General features: G+C 43.5%; 1 protein-coding gene across 1 annotated transcript; it reads right to left on the reverse strand.

Annotated features, from left to right (window-relative positions):
- Positions 1-290: 290 nt before the first annotated feature.
- On the reverse strand, positions 291-13,999 carry msh5 (mutS homolog 5). Its single transcript, XM_055924508.1, has 25 exons — positions 13,913-13,999; positions 13,688-13,811; positions 13,217-13,297; positions 12,914-12,967; positions 12,673-12,794; positions 12,381-12,490; positions 12,237-12,272; positions 12,068-12,150; positions 11,882-11,927; positions 11,577-11,715; positions 11,403-11,465; positions 11,164-11,292; positions 10,995-11,067; positions 10,711-10,820; positions 9,392-9,472; positions 9,220-9,307; positions 6,163-6,230; positions 5,964-6,082; positions 5,708-5,834; positions 5,350-5,499; positions 3,998-4,072; positions 3,686-3,832; positions 2,855-2,992; positions 1,443-1,516; positions 291-650 (listed from the first exon to the last, which is right to left on the reverse strand). The coding sequence occupies exons 1-25, from the start codon at positions 13,997-13,999 to the stop codon at positions 539-541; spliced, it is 2,436 nt and encodes an 811-aa protein (XP_055780483.1). The 3' UTR covers positions 291-538.
- Positions 14,000-16,649: the final 2,650 nt, after the last annotated feature.

Genomic DNA, 16,649 nt, shown 5'->3' on the forward strand with positions numbered 1-16,649 from the left:
ACAACAGTAGTACTGGTATACAGTAGTGTTGCTGTTAGACAGACAACAGTAGTACTGGTATACAGTAGTGTTGATGATAGACAGACAACAATAGTACTGGTATACAGTAGTGTTGCTGTTAGACAGACAACAGTAGTACTGGTATACAGTAGTGTTGCTGTTAGACAGACAACAGTAGTACTGGTATACAGTAGTGTTGATGTTAGACAGACAACAATAGTACTGGTATACAGTAGTGTTGCTGTTAGACAGACAACAGTAGTACTGGTATACAGTAGTGTTGCTGTTAGACAGACGACAGTAGTACTGGTATACAGTAGTGTTGCTGTTAGACAGACAACAGTAGTACTGGTATACAGTAGTGTTGCTGTTAGACAGACAACAATAGTACTGGTATACAGTAGTGTTGCTGTTAGACAGACAACAGTAGTACTGGTATACAGTAGTGTTGCTGTTAGACAGACAACAGTAGTACTGGTATACAGTAGTGTTGCTGTTAGACAGACAACAGTAGTACTGGTATACAGTAGTGTTGCTGTTAGAGCAGATCTCCTCCAGAGGGAAGCAGCTCCTCCTTCATGTAGCGCTGCAGATCCACACTCTGGTCCTCAAGGTTCACACACAGGAACTTCTTCACCACACAAACACACCTGACAGGGACACAGACACAAAGAAAGCACCTGTGTGTGATTGTGCGTATGTATTGCAGGCAGAATAACTTATTTAAATGTTCATCTGAGCCATCTTTGTTGCAGGTGAATGGTAACAGCTGAATAAGATGAGAAAAAGAAGAAACTCGCACACTGATCTTGATAGTATCACTGCTCTTTAATAACTTTTTGCTCTTTAATAACTTTATGTATCGACTCTAAGACCTTCCTCAGAGCTTATGTGAGTGTTTATAATTAGCAACCATGTGTAGACATTGATCAACCCACATCCGTTCAATGCATCAAATGGGGTTGGAGTCGAGGGAAAATAAGCAAGTGTTACCAAATATAACAATGTGCATTTATTTCATAACTATTCTAATAACGTGTCTAAAACCACAATGAGGACATCGACCTATAAGTCAGTTGTCATAAATCATTGGGTACAGTGCAAGAAAAAACGTTAAGCGTAAACCGAAGTGGAGGCATTCATTCATGTTCACATTTACATGCAGTCTTTAATCTCAATTTATTTTAAATGTCAAATCTGGCTTTTGAGTCTAACCTGCAAATTGACCCGGTACAGGTACTCCTCGTATTTAGCCTCGCTATTGTTGTTATTGTGTTACTATTTCCTTTTTATGGAGGAAATATTTGTCTCATTCTAACTCTGCACTGTTGGGAATGGGTTCATCAGTAAGCATTACACTGTCTCCACCTGTTGTATTCGGCCAATAACATTTGATTTGACTTTGTGTGTGTGTGTGTGTTCACTGTGATTGTGTGACTTACTTGTTTGCCTGCTCCTCTGTAGATGGTCGGTCGATGCGTTTAATTGTCTTTCCTGTTCTGTACAGTTCAGATACCTACACAAACACACACGCACATACATAACTTAGTTTGCATTTCTGTTGAAAAACATGTGATGCCTTATTGTACTTGTGTGCATAGACACAGAAAGTAGTTTGGGAGTGTGGGGGCTGCGTTATATATTCATTTTTGGTAGAAATAAAATTGTTTTTTAATAACTTTGAGGGTGGGTGATGGAAAAATATTTTTTGGCCGCATTACAGATGCTATATCAGTCCGCTAATACAGCACTATTAAAGATGGAGTGCACTACTTTTGTGGAGAAAAAAAAAGTTTGTAGTTTGTATCCTGTTTAGTGAATGATTACTGTGAGTATTAATGGAGTTTAGGACATGAAACTGTGTGGATCCTGTTTAGTGAATGATTACTGTGAGTATTAATGGAGTTTGGGACATGAAACTGTGTGGATCCTGTTCAGTGAATGATTACTGTGAGTATTAATGGAGTTTAGGACATGAAACTGTGGATCCTGTTTAGTGAATGATTACTGTGAGTATTAATGGAGTTTAGGACATGAAACTGTGTGGATCCTGTTCAGTGAATGATTACTGTGAGTATTAATGGAGTTTAGGACATGAAACTGTGTGGATCCTGTTTAGTGAATGATTACTGTGAGTATTAATGGAGTTTAGGACATGAAACTGTGTGGATGCTCATTTAGAAAGGTTGACCTAATCAGATAAGAGGAAATTGCCTATGATCAGAGAGCAGGGTCAGGCCCAGGACAATGAAGATGGACGGGGTGTGATTCTGACATCTAGCTAAACAAAGAGAGGACCATGGACATTCCACAGAGGAAAGGAGGGAAACTCATTGGGGTCATAAAATGTATAGCTGGGGAGGTGACACCTACAAGAGGGTGGTGACCAAAAGGAGGGAAGAGTATTAGATGTTTTGTGAACTTTCTAAATGCATGCACTCAACTGACTGTATCCTTGGTATTAAACACTTAACTCTCTTGAGCTTTTGGTCTCAATTCCTTATTGCAAAGAGGTTGCAATAGCATTTATCTTTTCAACAAATGGAAACAGGATGCACCTGAGCTCAATTTCAAGTCTCATAGCAAAAGCGTCTGAATAGTTATGTAAATAAGGTATGTTTTTTTATTTGTAATAAATGTGCAAAAATGTTTTTAAAAAGCTGTTTTCGCTTTGTCATTATGGGGCATTGTGTGTATTTAAGGCTGTAATGTAACAAAATGTGGAAAAAGTCTAGTTCTGAATACTTTCTGAATGCACTCTCTATATATAAAAGAAAATCTTCAGATTTTTCAGGGAGTGCTGCAGCACCCCTACTTCCCGCAGCTATGATAGTGTGTGTGTGGTGTAGTGTACCTCCACTCCTCTCTGTACGAGGCTGGGGGGAAGGCCTGCCAGTGTAGCGATGTTGGCTGCGTAGCTGGAGCGACAGATCCCATCCTTCAGCTGGTACAGAAACACCAATTCATCCCCATCCACCGCTGTCTCCAGAGTCTACACACACACACATATATATCAAGGCTGGGATTCAGTCCAAAGCATGCTTCAGTCCAAGGCATGCAATACATCTTTTTTTTTCTTTCTTAAATTTTTGTTTTACCCCCTTTCCTCCCCAATTTTAGTCGTATCCAATCGCTAGTAATTACTATCTTGTCTTATCGCTACAACTCCCGTACGGGCTCGGGAGAGACGAAGGTCGAAAGCCACACGTCCTCCGAAGCACAACCCAACCAAGCCGCACTGCTTCTTAACACAGCGGGCCTCCAACCCGGAAGCCAGCCGCACCAATGTGTCAGAGGAAACACCGTGCACCTGGCCCCCTTGGTTAGTGTGCACTGCCCGCCACAGAAGTCGCTGGAGCGCGATGAGACAAGGATATCCCTACCAGCCAAACCTTCCCTAACCCAGACGACACTAGGCCAATTGTGCGTCGCCCCACAGACCTCCCGGTCGCGGCCGGCTGCGACAGAGCCTGGGCGCGAACCCAGAGACTCTGGTGGCACAGCTAGCGCTGCGATGCAGTGCCCTAGACCACTGCGCCACCCGGGAGGCCCGACAATACACCTTTTAAAGGGTTTTTCCCCAACAAATCCCAACCTTACATACTGAAAGGGACACACACACACACACACACACACACACACACACACACACACACACACACACACACACACACACACACAGTACCAGTAGTGACAGCAGGCCTGAGGAAGGTAGGAGACCCAGCTGTAGCAGACTGTGGAAGTTAGTGGCCAATAGAATGTGAGGAACCTCGGCTGGAACTCTTTTCAGCCAATGAGAGATAGATGCCGCCAGAAGGGAAAGCCCATCCACCTGGTGAGAAACAGTTCAACAGTTTACTTCGACCCACATTGAAACACTGAAGCATAGAAAGACCCAAAGAAAGGCAAAAAATTGGGCAGTGTAAGGGAGACCTTTCTCCTCCATCCCTCCTTTCATGTCTCTCACGTGTTTCATCCCTCTTTCCCTCTCTCTCACCGTGTTAGTTCCTTTCCCAAACTCATCAATCAGGACCAGTGAGTGACCGCTGCTGTGGTTCAGAGCATGAGCCATCTGTAGCACAGACATACACACACATACGTGTATGACACACTGAGAATAGGTAAATGCATGTGTGTCTGTAGTGCAGTGGTGTAAAGTATTTAAGTAAAAATACTTTAAAGTACTACTTAAGTAGTTTTTTGGGGGTATCTGTACTTAACTATTTATATTTGTGAAAACTTTTACTTTTACTCCAGTACATTCCTAATGAAAATAATGTACTTTTTACTCCCATACATTTTCCCGGACACCCAGAAGTACTTGTTACATTTTAAATTCTTAGCAAGACAGGTAAATAGTCAAATTCACGCACTTATCAAGAGAACTTCCCTGCCTACATATTGCATCTGATCTGATCTGACTAACTAAACACACATGCTTTGTTTGTAAATGATGTCTGAGTGTTGGAGTGTGCCTCTGGCTATCAATATAAAAAATAATAATAATAATAATTGTGCAGTCTGGTTTGCTTAATATAAAGAATTTGAAATTATTTATACTTTTACTTTTGATACATAATGTATTTTTTTGGTTGACCTGACCAAATTCACATAGAATTGTGAGTTATAGATCTTTCATTCCCATTGAACGCAAGTCTAAGAAGCGATAGATCTGTTCTATGTGGGCTATTTCTATGCTTCGCGTTCTGAAGTTTTTGCGTCTTTTACTTTTGGTTTTGTACACCAGCGTCAAAAAGCTGAATATACAATAGTTTTGGTTACGGAAAATATATTTCACAGCGGTTTAGTTGGTACATTGATTCTCTACACAATGACTGCTTGTTTTGTCACATAAACTGAAATTTGGTAAACTATTTGGATTTTTGCAACCAGGGAATGGCGGAGCGATTTATGAATAGTGCATCTTGATCTTTAACTATATTTTAGCATTTACATGTCATTTTAATACTTAAATACATTTAAAACCAAATACTTTTAGAATTTTACTCAGTATTATTTATATCCTGCCTGGTTGGCCCTGCCCGGGGCTATCGTTAAACGGGGCCAGTGTCCCCCGAGTCCCCCCATCTCAACCTCCAGTATCTATACTGCAATAGTCTATGTGCCGGGGGCTAGGGTCAGTGGTATCTGGTGTATATCTGGTGTAATTCTCCTGTCTTATCTGGTGTCCTGTGTGAATTTAAGTATGCTCCCTCTAATTCTCTCTCTCCCTTTCACTTTTACTGGAGTAATTTTCTATTAAGGTATCTTTACTTTTACTCAATTACGACAATTTTGTACCTTTTCCACCATTGGCGTAGTGTATGTGTGTGTGTAGTGTGTGTGTACCTGGTTGAGGTCTATCATGAAGGTGCTGAGTCCTACAGACACAGATTCTCTGCTCTGCATGCGTGTGAAGATTCCGTCCACCAGACCAATCTCTGCCTCCTTCGCTGGCACGTCAGAACCAATCAGAGCCATGAACACAATCAGACCCACCTGACCCAGCCAATCAGAAGGAAGAGAAAACAATCTATCCTGAAACAACTCAAGAACTGTATCCGTCTTTGACACTTTCTCTCTGTGTGTGTGTGTGTGTGTGTGTGTGTGTGTGTGTGTGTGCGTGCGTGCGTGCGTGCGTGCGTGCGTGTGTGTGGGTGAGTGAGTGAGTGTGAGTAAGTGAGTGTGTGTGTGTGTGTGTCCTTGCCTGTTTGAGGTAGATGCTCTTGCCAGATGAGTTGGGTCCGGTGATGATCTTGACCCGTCCCCGAGTCTCAGAACTCAGGAAGGAGTTAGACACAAACATAGGAGAACACAACTCCAACAGAGGGTGTCTGAGAGAGTGAGAGAAAGAGAGATCTGAGCAACAACAACCCTTATCTGCCTCTCTAACCTCCTCCCTGGATACCCTAGGGGTTCATACAGGCATCTAGCCAACTGGAATGGGGTCTGAGTGTGCATACCTGGCCTGTCTGAGTGTTATCCTGTGGTGGTTGGCCAGAGTGGGGGTAGTGTATCCGTACTCCTGGGAGGCATGGCTCAGTGCCATCAGACAGTCCAGCTCAGCACTCAGATCCAGAACCTACACACACACACATACACGTAGCATAATCCCACAAAAAGGTAAGTGTGCACACAGAGATACCATATAAAGATGCACACCTTGTACAGACAGGCGCTTCTCCCCAGCACTGTGGTCTGCAGCTGTGTCATAACCGCTGTCTCCATGTCTGAGAGAGAGAGAGAGAGAGAGAGAGAGAGAGAGAGAGAGAGAGATTCAGACATGTAGAAAGTCTACTTTTTTTTTCCAAAATGGTTTCTTCGGTTGTACCCTAGAGATCTTCACGGGTCAACCTGTACCCAAATACCCGATCCGGGACCCGAGCAGGTCCGGATCCTGAATTGTGAATAACGTCACGGTCTGGGTCGGATCTCATATGATTGTCACAGGTCTTGGGTATGTGTAATTTTAACTGACTTGTCCGGAAGGGCCTGTAAATATCCGAACGCGACTGCTGCAGCAGAGAGACAAGACAGAAATGGTATAATTTATGCTGCTGGTCTTGCTTTTCAGAAGAGTGGAGATTGGTGCGTGTAGCTTGTTGTTGGCCAATCATAAGTCATCAAAGTGCCAATAGGCTACAATCATAGTCTCCATGTGAGGCAAAAGTGAGGAGATATCTAATCAACGGAAGATGGAATTAAAAGGCAGACTGTTACTTAATATTCTGAAAAGAGTTGATGTTATTTGCAACTGTAGGATGAGAAAGCGCACGCACTGCAGCATCAGTCAGCATAGCTAGCTAGCGTTACTAGCTTCTCGTCCTGGTTTGATGCCGTCCAAGACTGGTACAACGTAATGATATTGGATCAAATCAAATTGTATTTGTCACATGCACCGAAAACCACAAGCCCTTAACCAACAATGCAGTTAAAGAAATACAGTTAAGAAAATATTTACTAAATAAACAAAAGTTTTAAAAAATATATATAAAAGATAAAAAGAAAGTTACATAACAATAACGAGGCTATATACAGTGGGTACCGGTACCGAGTCAACGTGCGAGGATACAGGTTAGTCGAGGTCATTTGTAAAGTGACTATGCATAGATAATATACAGCGGGGGGGGGGGGGGGGGTGTTTCACTGTAAATAGTTCAGGTGGCCATTTGATTAATTGTAAATAATAGCAGTCTTATGGCTTGGGGTAGAAGCTGTTAAGGAGCCTTTTGGTCCTAGACTTGGCGCTCCGGTACCACTTGCCGTGCGGTAGCAGAGAGAACAGTCTATGACTTGGGTGGGACCGGAGTCTTTGACAATTTTTTGGGCCTTCATCTGACACCACCTAGTATATAGGTCCTAGATGTCAGGAAGATTGGCCCAGTGATGTACAACGCCGTACGCCCTACCCTCTGTAGAGCCTTATGGTCAGATGCCGAGCAGTTGCTATACCAGGTGGTGATGCAACCAGTCAGAATGCAGCTGTAGAACTTTTTGAGGATCTGGGGACCCATGCCAATTGTTTTCATTCTCCTGAGGGGGAAAAGGTGTTGGCGTGCCCTCTTCACAACTGTCTTGGTGAGTTTGGACCATGATAGTTTGTTGGTGATGTGGACACCAAGGAACTTGAAACTCTCGACCCGCTCCACTTCAGCCCCACGATATTAATAGGGGCCTGTTCGGCCCTCCTTTTCCTATAGTCCCAGTTGTCTTGAAAGCACCATAAATCCAGAGAATGCCAGACTGATGACAAAATTTGCCCACAAAGGACCGCCGCGCCACCTTCCTGTTCAAGTGAGCACAGCACAACAAGGTGAGTCCAAAAATGTCTTGTCTGCTGCTGCATAAATTATGTAATATGGCAGGGAGATATGTATACTGTAGCTAAGAAAGTAATAGTAAGTGTATGTTGTGTAGTAAGCTGTTAGTAACCCATGTGCCTCACCCTAATAATTTGGTCTATTTTCACTTAATTTTGTTCTGACTTGGTGGTGCACATGTAGCCTATAACCTGTTTTTTTTTTTAGAAATGTAATTATTGAATATTGTAAGAACTTTCATTGTCTGCTTTTATGCCCCCTTTATTTATCCTACAGTTTTGACTTGGTGTACAGGGAGAACACTAAGAACGGCCCATGTTCTGAGTTCTGTTGCTGTACATTTCAAAAGTGCTGAACAAATATTTATATTGACTACGCCCGTCGTAGCTTAATCATGAATGTCTTAATCAGAATTACGGATTGCCTGTTATTCGCATGTCGTCCCCGTATGCCATAGTTTGTACATCTCAATTGTCAGTAGAAACCACATTTGTTTAAACAAGTCAGCCATTTCCAGGCTGTATCCCATCCGGCCGTGATTGGGAGTCCCATAAGGCGGCGCACAATTGGCTCAGCGTCGTCCAAGTTTGGCAGGGGTAGGCCGTCATTGTAAATAAGAATTTGTTCTTAACTGACTTGCCTAGTTAAATAAAGGTTACATATCAACTATGTTTTTTTAAAGGCAGTAAATGAGGCTGAATTAACTGTTTCGCTGACAGACAAGTCTCCGCTGATAGCCAGGTGTAGCAGTGGAAAGATGTTGGGACTGCTGTTGGGACTCTTCTGTTGGGACAGCTTTATGTAGGCCTTAACAGTTATTGGGCACCATTTGTCACCGTTGTAGTGCAATTAATGTATTGTTGACTGTCGTGTTGTGTAGTGGCTTTGCTGGTATGCATCCCACAATTGTTTTTTTCACCCCACCAAGATTTACATGCTAAAATCGCCACTGGTACCAACGCACATTGACTTGGTATCGGTACCCCTGTATATATACCCTCGTTATTGTTATGTAATTTTATTGTGTTACTTTTTATTACATTTTTTACTTTAGTTTAGTTACTAAATATTTTCTTAACTCTTATTTCTTTCACTGTACTGTTGGTTAAGGGCTTGTAAGTAAGCATTTCACGGTAAGGTCTACTACACCTGTTGTATTCGGCACATGTTTGATTTGTTTGCTGTATTTGATACCATTCCACTTCATTAACATGAGCCTATTCTTCCCAATTAAGCTGCCACCAACCCTGTGGTATATATATTTATATTCCGGTCTCTGACATTGCTCGTTCTGATGTTTATTTTCTGGATTATGTGTGTCCCCATTTTAGAGAGGACAGAGAGAGAGAGACGAGAGAAGAGGAGCGAGAGAAAGAGAGGGGAGGGCTGACAGCCTGACCTTTGGTGTCACAGTGTAAGTCTCCCAGCAGGTCATCTAGCTCCTTAGTTCTCTGACTGCGGTAGTGCAGACGCTCCTCAGACAGAAACTAAACACATACAGTGAGAACATACACACATCATAAACTCACACTCACAGTGGGAGCAAACATACACATGTATCATACACACACCATGAAGTCAAGGCTCTCTATCTCAAAGTCCTCTTTCTCCACCATGCTGGGCAACCGAGGGACCGAGAGCAGGAACCCTATCTGAGAGAGAAAGAAAGAGATAAATAAATTATGTTGATAGGATAGGACATACAGATTACAATTTCACCTCATTTAATGGATATTTAGAAAGCATCAGCATCCTACTGATCCTGACAGTCAGCAAGGTACACTTTAGATTTATTTGTTTAGCATCCTTGTTAGCATGTAAACCAGGGATGGGTAACCCCATGATGGATGTCAGATCAGGGGGATGTAGACAGACAGTAATAGTAGATGTCTCAGACCAGGGGGATGTAGACAGACAGTAGTAGTAGATGTCTTAGACCAGGGGGATGTAGACAGACAGTAATAGTAGATGTCTCAGACCAGGGGGATGTAGACAGACAGTAGTAGTAGATGTCAGACCAGGGGGATGTAGACAGACAGTAATAGTAGATGTCTCAGACCAGGGGGATGTAGACAGACAGTAGTAGTATATGTCTTAGACCAGGGGGATGTAGACAGACAGTAATAGTAGATGTCTCAGACCAGGGGGATGTAGACAGACAGTAGTAGTAGATGTCAGACGAGGGGGATGTAGACAGACAGTAGTAGTAGATGTCAGACTAGGGGAATGTAGACAGACAGTAATAGTAGATGTCAGACAAGTGGAATATAGACAGACAGTAATAGTAGATGTCAGACCAGGGGGATGTAGACAGACAGTAATAGTAGATGTCAGACCAGGGGGATGTAGACAGACAGTAGTAGTAGATGTCTCAGACCAGGAGGATGTAGACAGACAGTAGTAGTAGATGTCAGACCAGGGCGATGTAGACAGACAGTAGTAGTAGATGTCAGACCAGGGGATGTAGACAGACAGTAGTAGTAGATGTCAGACCAGGGGGATGTAGACAGACAGTAGTAGTAGATGTCTCAGACCAGGGGGGTGTAGACAGATAGTAATAGTAGATGTCTCAGACCAGGAGGATGTCGACAGACAGTAGTAGTAGATGTCAGACCAGGGGGATGTAGACAGACAGTAGTAGTAGTAGATGTCAGACCAGGGGGATGTAGACAGACAGTAGTAGTAGATGTCAGACGAGGGGGATGTAGACAGACAGTAGTAGTAGATGTCAGACTAGGGGAATGTAGACAGACAGTAATAGTAGATGTCAGACCAGTGGAATATAGACAGACAGTAATAATAGATGTCAGACCAGTGGAATGTAGACAGACAGTAATAGTAGATGTCAGACCAGTGGAATGTAGACAGACAGTAATAGTAGATGTCAGACCAGGGGGATGTAGATGACGCAGCAGGAGGGGATGCGGGTGTCCAGGTGCTCCAGCTCTCTGCGAGCCACGTCCGTCAGGAAGTCAGACAGTCCCATCATCCTCCGCTTCTCTGGCAGAGGGAGCAGACGGAGGTGAGTAAGATGACCCTAACCTTCACCTTAACTTAACCATCAGCTAACCCTAACCTTCAACTAACATAACCCTAACCTTCAACTAACATAACCCTAACCTTCAACTAACATAACTCTAACCTTCAGCATTCCCTAATGTTATGAACACTCACTCTCGTCTATAGCAGGGTCCACATTGGGTTTGACAGTGAAACGGTTTTCTGCTAAACTGCCCTCAAAGTCCACCTATACAAGACACAAATCACAGAAAAAAATGAGAATGAAACACATTGAGATACAGAACTTGGGAGCTGCACCTGACGTGTGTACTGTGTGTCCCACCACTCTGCTGATGAGCGAGGCGATGTAGTAAAGGTCGTCTGAGAATCCCTCACTGATCTCCTGGAAGAGTTGGATGGACTGAGGCAGGGAGCGCACTGTGTCCCTGATACACACCGCACTATACACTGTCTACAACACAGACATACACACAAACACACACTATTCACACTGCACCGTAGATTGTCTAATACACATTCAGACACACTATTCATATAGATAAATGGCCGTAGAACTCCTACCTTGTAGAGACCCTGCCAGTCAGAGACTTTGGTGTGAGACAGAGACATCGAACGCAGGAGAGTCTACAGCAGGAGAAATAATACTCTTTATTACAGAAAATTCATACTCAACACTGATGTTGCAGACTGAGGCCTGCATGGCGCTGAAGGGTAAAGTTCACAGGTCATGGTTACCGGGATGTTCCTGATGTTGCGTAGGGAGGACTGCAAAGTGTTTAGGGAGTCAGAGTTGCGTGGACAGGAGAAGAATCTCACAACTTCCTGTCTCCTGTTCAACACCGCCAGGTCACGAGTCGGCCTCAGAAACCACTGGCTGAGAGAGAGAGTATTTCACAATAACCAACATCTATCAGAACAAGGAGGGATAGATTATGACTACGCACCACAAACAGGTACTGAGGTATTGATTATGTTTCTCAGATATAATCTGTGTGTGGTTGGTTTCTGACACTTCAACCATGAGAACAGGTTTTCCTCACCGAAGCAGTTTGGAGCCAAACTTGCACCTGCAGTGATTCAGTATCCCTGAAACAGAGACACCAACCCAACACCCATGACCTCATCACTACAGGAAACACGACTGAGAGATCACCGCTTCTCATAATGCGAGTGTGAGAATGTACTGACATCATATCAGCGCATTAACTTCCCATAATGTGTGTTACCATAGAGACTGAGCCCTTCCTTCTCCCCAGACTGCAGCTTGTACACAGAGGGGTGCAGCTCCGACTTGAAGATCTGCAGCACGCTGGAACACACACACACAACAAACATGGCAGAGCGAGTGTGTGTGTGTGTGTGTGTTTGTGTCTGTTTGTCTCCAGGGGGACTGACCTGTAAGTATCCTGGTCCACGTACACTACGTCTTTCCTGTAAGAGGAATGAAATTCAGATGTGAAAAAACCATTCAACCACAATACCTATACACAACTGACCTATCTCTCTGTATGTGTGTGTTGTGTTGTGTGTGTGTCTTACAGTGTGTAGGTGTGGAACTGTAAGATGGGGACTCCCACACTACTGTCCTCTAGCTCCACTCCCACTCTCCTCCTGTCCAGACACTTCAGCAACGCACCTACTGACCGCAGCTAGGACACACACACAAATAAACACACACACACACGCACACACACACAACATTTTCAATTTAATCTCAAATGTCAGTGTGAGGTTATTTTCCTGGAACAAGTGAGAGAACTCACCATGAGGAGGGAGGAGAACTCACCATGGGGGGGAGGAGAACTCATCATGAGGGGGGAGGAGAACTCACCATGAGGGGGGGGTCGAAGGAGATGCAGGAGGAGAGGTAGGAGATTCTCTCTCTCTCTGAGACGGCAGGAGGAAGGAAGGGAAAATGGGCAGACAACAGTCTCTGCTTACTGACCTCCAGACCTGTTGTAAAGAGAGGGAGAGAGAGAGAATCTGTAACTGAAAACTTGACTATTGATGTTCAAAAGTTACACTTAGAACAATACCTAGTGTATTACCACAGGCAAGGCAGCTGTTCTTACCAAAGTCCACATAAGGATAGGTCACCACCTCAGGCCTGTAGTCTGGGTTGGCTCCTGGAAGCAGGGAGGAGAGAGGGAGTCAGAAAGAGAGAGGGGGATAGAAGAGAGAGAAAAAGAAGAGAGTGAGAGATAGAAGAGAGCTTGAGAGAGAGTGATAGAAGGGCAAGCAGATAACGTGAGAAAGTGCAAATGTATAAAGATTCTTTAGCATTAACCTTTACCCTCCACCTTAACCATCACCCCTCCCTGGCCAGACTAAAGTTTTGCCTTCCCCAGTCCTCCCTGTGGGGTGCTCCTCCTCACCCAGTCCCTGCATGAACTGGACCATGCAGCGTTCCTGCTTAGCACTGGTAATGATCACATGAGGGCTCACCTCCTGGACCACTGAGAGAGGGAGGGGGAGAGGGGAGGGGGCAGAGGCAGGGGACCGGGGACAGGGGGAAGGAGAGGAGAAGAAGAGGAGAACAGGGGGAGGGAGAGGGGGAGAGGACAGGGGGAGGGAGAGGAGAAGGAGACAGTGGAGAAGGGGACCAGGGGGAGGGAGGGGACCAGGGGGAGGGAGGGGAGAGAGGGAGGGGGGGACAGGGGATAGGGGACCGGGGAGGGGACCAGGGGGAGGGAGGGGGGAGAGGACAGGGGGAGGGAGAGGGGGACAGGGGAGAGGGGACCGGGGGACAGAGAAATGTGTTTGGGTCAGTTAGTCATTTAGGTGTGTGTACTGACTACCTCTTGTTAGTGTGTGTAAGTGTATGTGTGTTTAACTTTAGTATATACCTCTGGCCAACAGTTGGAGCTCGTGGTTGTCTGAGGTGTCAGGCATGTAGTGCAGAGTGAAGTCTCTGCTGTCATAGAAACACAACCCCAACTGCCCATGCTGGGCAAACACACTCAGCAACACCTGGACACACACACACACATTATCTTAATCTGCCATGGCCCATTGTTTGTAGTTTGTATAGCACACATGACATGTGTGTGTGTGTTCACTGTTGCTCTCACCTCATATGATTCTTCCTCCTCCTCCTCTTCTCCATTCATATTGGGGAGCCCAGACAGGCCTCCTCTGACATCCCCAGGCACCGCCATATACTCTCTAGGCTACACAAAGACACGCAGACAACTTTGGCCTGAACTTTGTCACGTCAATCATTATATCATAATGTGGCTACTGTTAGTTTGCTAACGTAAACTACTTTGAATTTCACTTATGTAGTAGGCCTAGCCCTTTCCGTTTACAGACATATAGAATGTGCGCCTCAGTTATGGCATGTCTGTTAGTTAGCAACTTACCGGTGGTCTATGTCAACTGACTTTAACGTTTACTCGGCTTTTTGCTGCTGTGTGTGTAGTTGATTTTAAGCGCGTCTCTCACTGTGATCTGGCACCGGGCGCGAGGCATGTCACCAAGCGCGCTAAATTCATCCCCACGTGCGCTGGCGTGGCTGCAGCAGAATTAAAGCCAAAGATGATTAGATAAATGAAGATGTCCCACTCGTTTACCAGCTACTTAAAGCCCCAAGTCTTTTCTTTATTTTGTTAAATATGTTTTTCTCTGTATTTTTAATTGTATTTTTAAGTAATCGCCGTATGTCTGTCTAACAAATCAATTTGTGTGATTATTTCATGAAAATAATGTCATTATATAGTTCATTGACAGTACATGAACCAGAAAACATTTGCAAGTGGCAGTGGTGTAGTGAAGGGCACACACAGGTATACGCTGTATACTCACTTATTTTTCAGTGGGCACTGCATATACTCACTTCTTAATCCCCACTGATACCTATCAAAGCAGTGTAGTGGAGGTATCCATCACCTTATCAATTAATAGGGCTGATGGAACAGATTGGACTGTTTATCTTAAAATGTTGATAAAATATTATTTCTTCACATGTTAGGTGCAACAATGTACACATGACTGTGTGAATATTACAAAATGCAATTTGGGGCTGACACCTTTCTAAAATGTGCACCGCACATGTGAGCTGTTTCATGGACAGAGATGTTATCTTTTAGAAAGTGGTGGGATTTAATGATGCAATAACTGTCATGGGTTGCTAATATGATTAGGATAATTCCTTTGGCTGCTAGACAATGAAAGTAAATTGAAAGAAAACCAATAGAACATGAGATCGCATGCCTACCTGTCAGAATAATATCATGATTATTTGCATCAATCCAGTGGCCATTTATTTTGCAAACTCCATCTCATGTGCTAACCAAACAACACTGATAGGTGCCTGCACAGTTGAATTAAAGGGTAACTACACTCAAATATCTCAAATATATATATATGTATTTGATTTTTCCCAGACCTCAAAAGTGGTCTCCAGATGTGGTTTATTAAGCATTGTTATGAACTTAGAACATACGTTTTTCTGTTAAAAAAAAAAGGTGACTTTGAGATCGAAAGCCTGAAAGAATTGGGGAAAATCTGAAACCTGTGAATTTATGATTCAGTTGATCTGTTTCAATAATAGGTACTACTATTAGCCTACTGCACAGTACAACTTGGGTTGGCCTGACAGTGAAAGAATATGTGATTGATCATTCAGAGTGAATGTCACTGTTTCTCCTAGAATTTTTCACACAGGGCATCTTTCCTTCGCTGGGCGGGCCATTTGAAACATTTTTGGCAAAATTATAGTATTCCCACTCCTCCATGCACCACTGGGGAGTGGGATGTCTCGCTTCCTATTCCATCTCTGCTAAAGCATGGGTTCAGAACTGAATGAAAGCTGTGAGTGTACATGTGTGATGACAACCATCCTGTGTGTGTGTGTGTGTGTGTGTGTGTGTGTGTGTGTGTGTGTGTGTGTGTGTGTGTGTGTGTGTGTGTGTGTGTGTGTGTGTGTGTGTGTGTGTGTGTGTGTGTGTGTGTGTGTGTGTGTGTGTGTGTGTGTGTGTGTGTGTGTGTGTGTGTGTGTGTGTGTGCGTGTGTGTGTGTGTGTGTGTGTGTGTGCGAGAACATGTGGTAGAGAAGACTTTTACAATAACAATGAGCCCCAGGACAGGAGTTATGGCAGCATGTAATATCAGCTATTTCATTAAAAAAACTGCATTTTAAAACAAACAGCAATAGATTTAACATACTTTTTTTTTTAAATTCAATTGCTAACATTCATTGGTCAAAACTGAAGTCACATTGTCAAAACTCTTCACACAGACAACGAAACAGAAGTGTATGTAGACCAAATTGTGAAACATTTTTCATTACTTTCACACAAAATGCATTCAATGACCACATTATCTGAAATCCATTAACTCTTTTCTCATTCATACTCCACCATCTGCAAAACTACAGTGGGAAGAAAAAGTACGTGAAGCCTTTGGAATTACCTGGATTTCTGCATAAATTGGTCATCAAATTTGATCTGATCTTCATCGAAGTCACAACAATAAGCAAACATAGTGTGTTTAAACTGATAACATACAGATTATTGTATTTTTCTTGTCTATATTGAATACATCATTTAAACATTCACAGTGTAGGTTGGAAAAAGTATGTGAACCCCTAGGCTAATGACTTCTCCAAAAGCTAATTGGAGTCAGGAGTCAGCAGAATGCTCAATGAGGTTAAGAAGAACACTAGAATGTCAGCTAAAAACATATAGAAATCTCTGGAACATGCTAACATCTCTGTTGACGAATCTCCGATACGTAAAACACTAAACAAGAATGGTGTTCATGGGAGGACACCACGGAAGAAGCCACTGCTGTCCAAAAAAAAACATTT

Source organism: Salvelinus fontinalis, chromosome 6 (genome assembly GCF_029448725.1).
Source record: "Salvelinus fontinalis isolate EN_2023a chromosome 6, ASM2944872v1, whole genome shotgun sequence".
NCBI classification, from domain to species: domain Eukaryota; kingdom Metazoa; phylum Chordata; class Actinopteri; order Salmoniformes; family Salmonidae; genus Salvelinus; species Salvelinus fontinalis.

Bases quoted from the DNA above. Each gene is read 5' to 3' on its own strand.
- msh5 (XM_055924508.1), bottom strand. From the start codon at position 13,999: ATGGCGGTGCCTGGGGATGTCAGAGGAGGCCTGTCTGGGCTCCCCAAT. The intron at 11,293-11,402 runs GTAGGAGTTCTA...TCTGTGTTGTAG, and splicing joins ACTGGCAGGGTCTCTACAAG to ACAGTGTATAGTGCGGTGTG. The intron at 5,500-5,707 runs GCAAGGACACAC...TGGCTGGGTCAG, and splicing joins AGAGCATCTACCTCAAACAG to GTGGGTCTGATTGTGTTCAT.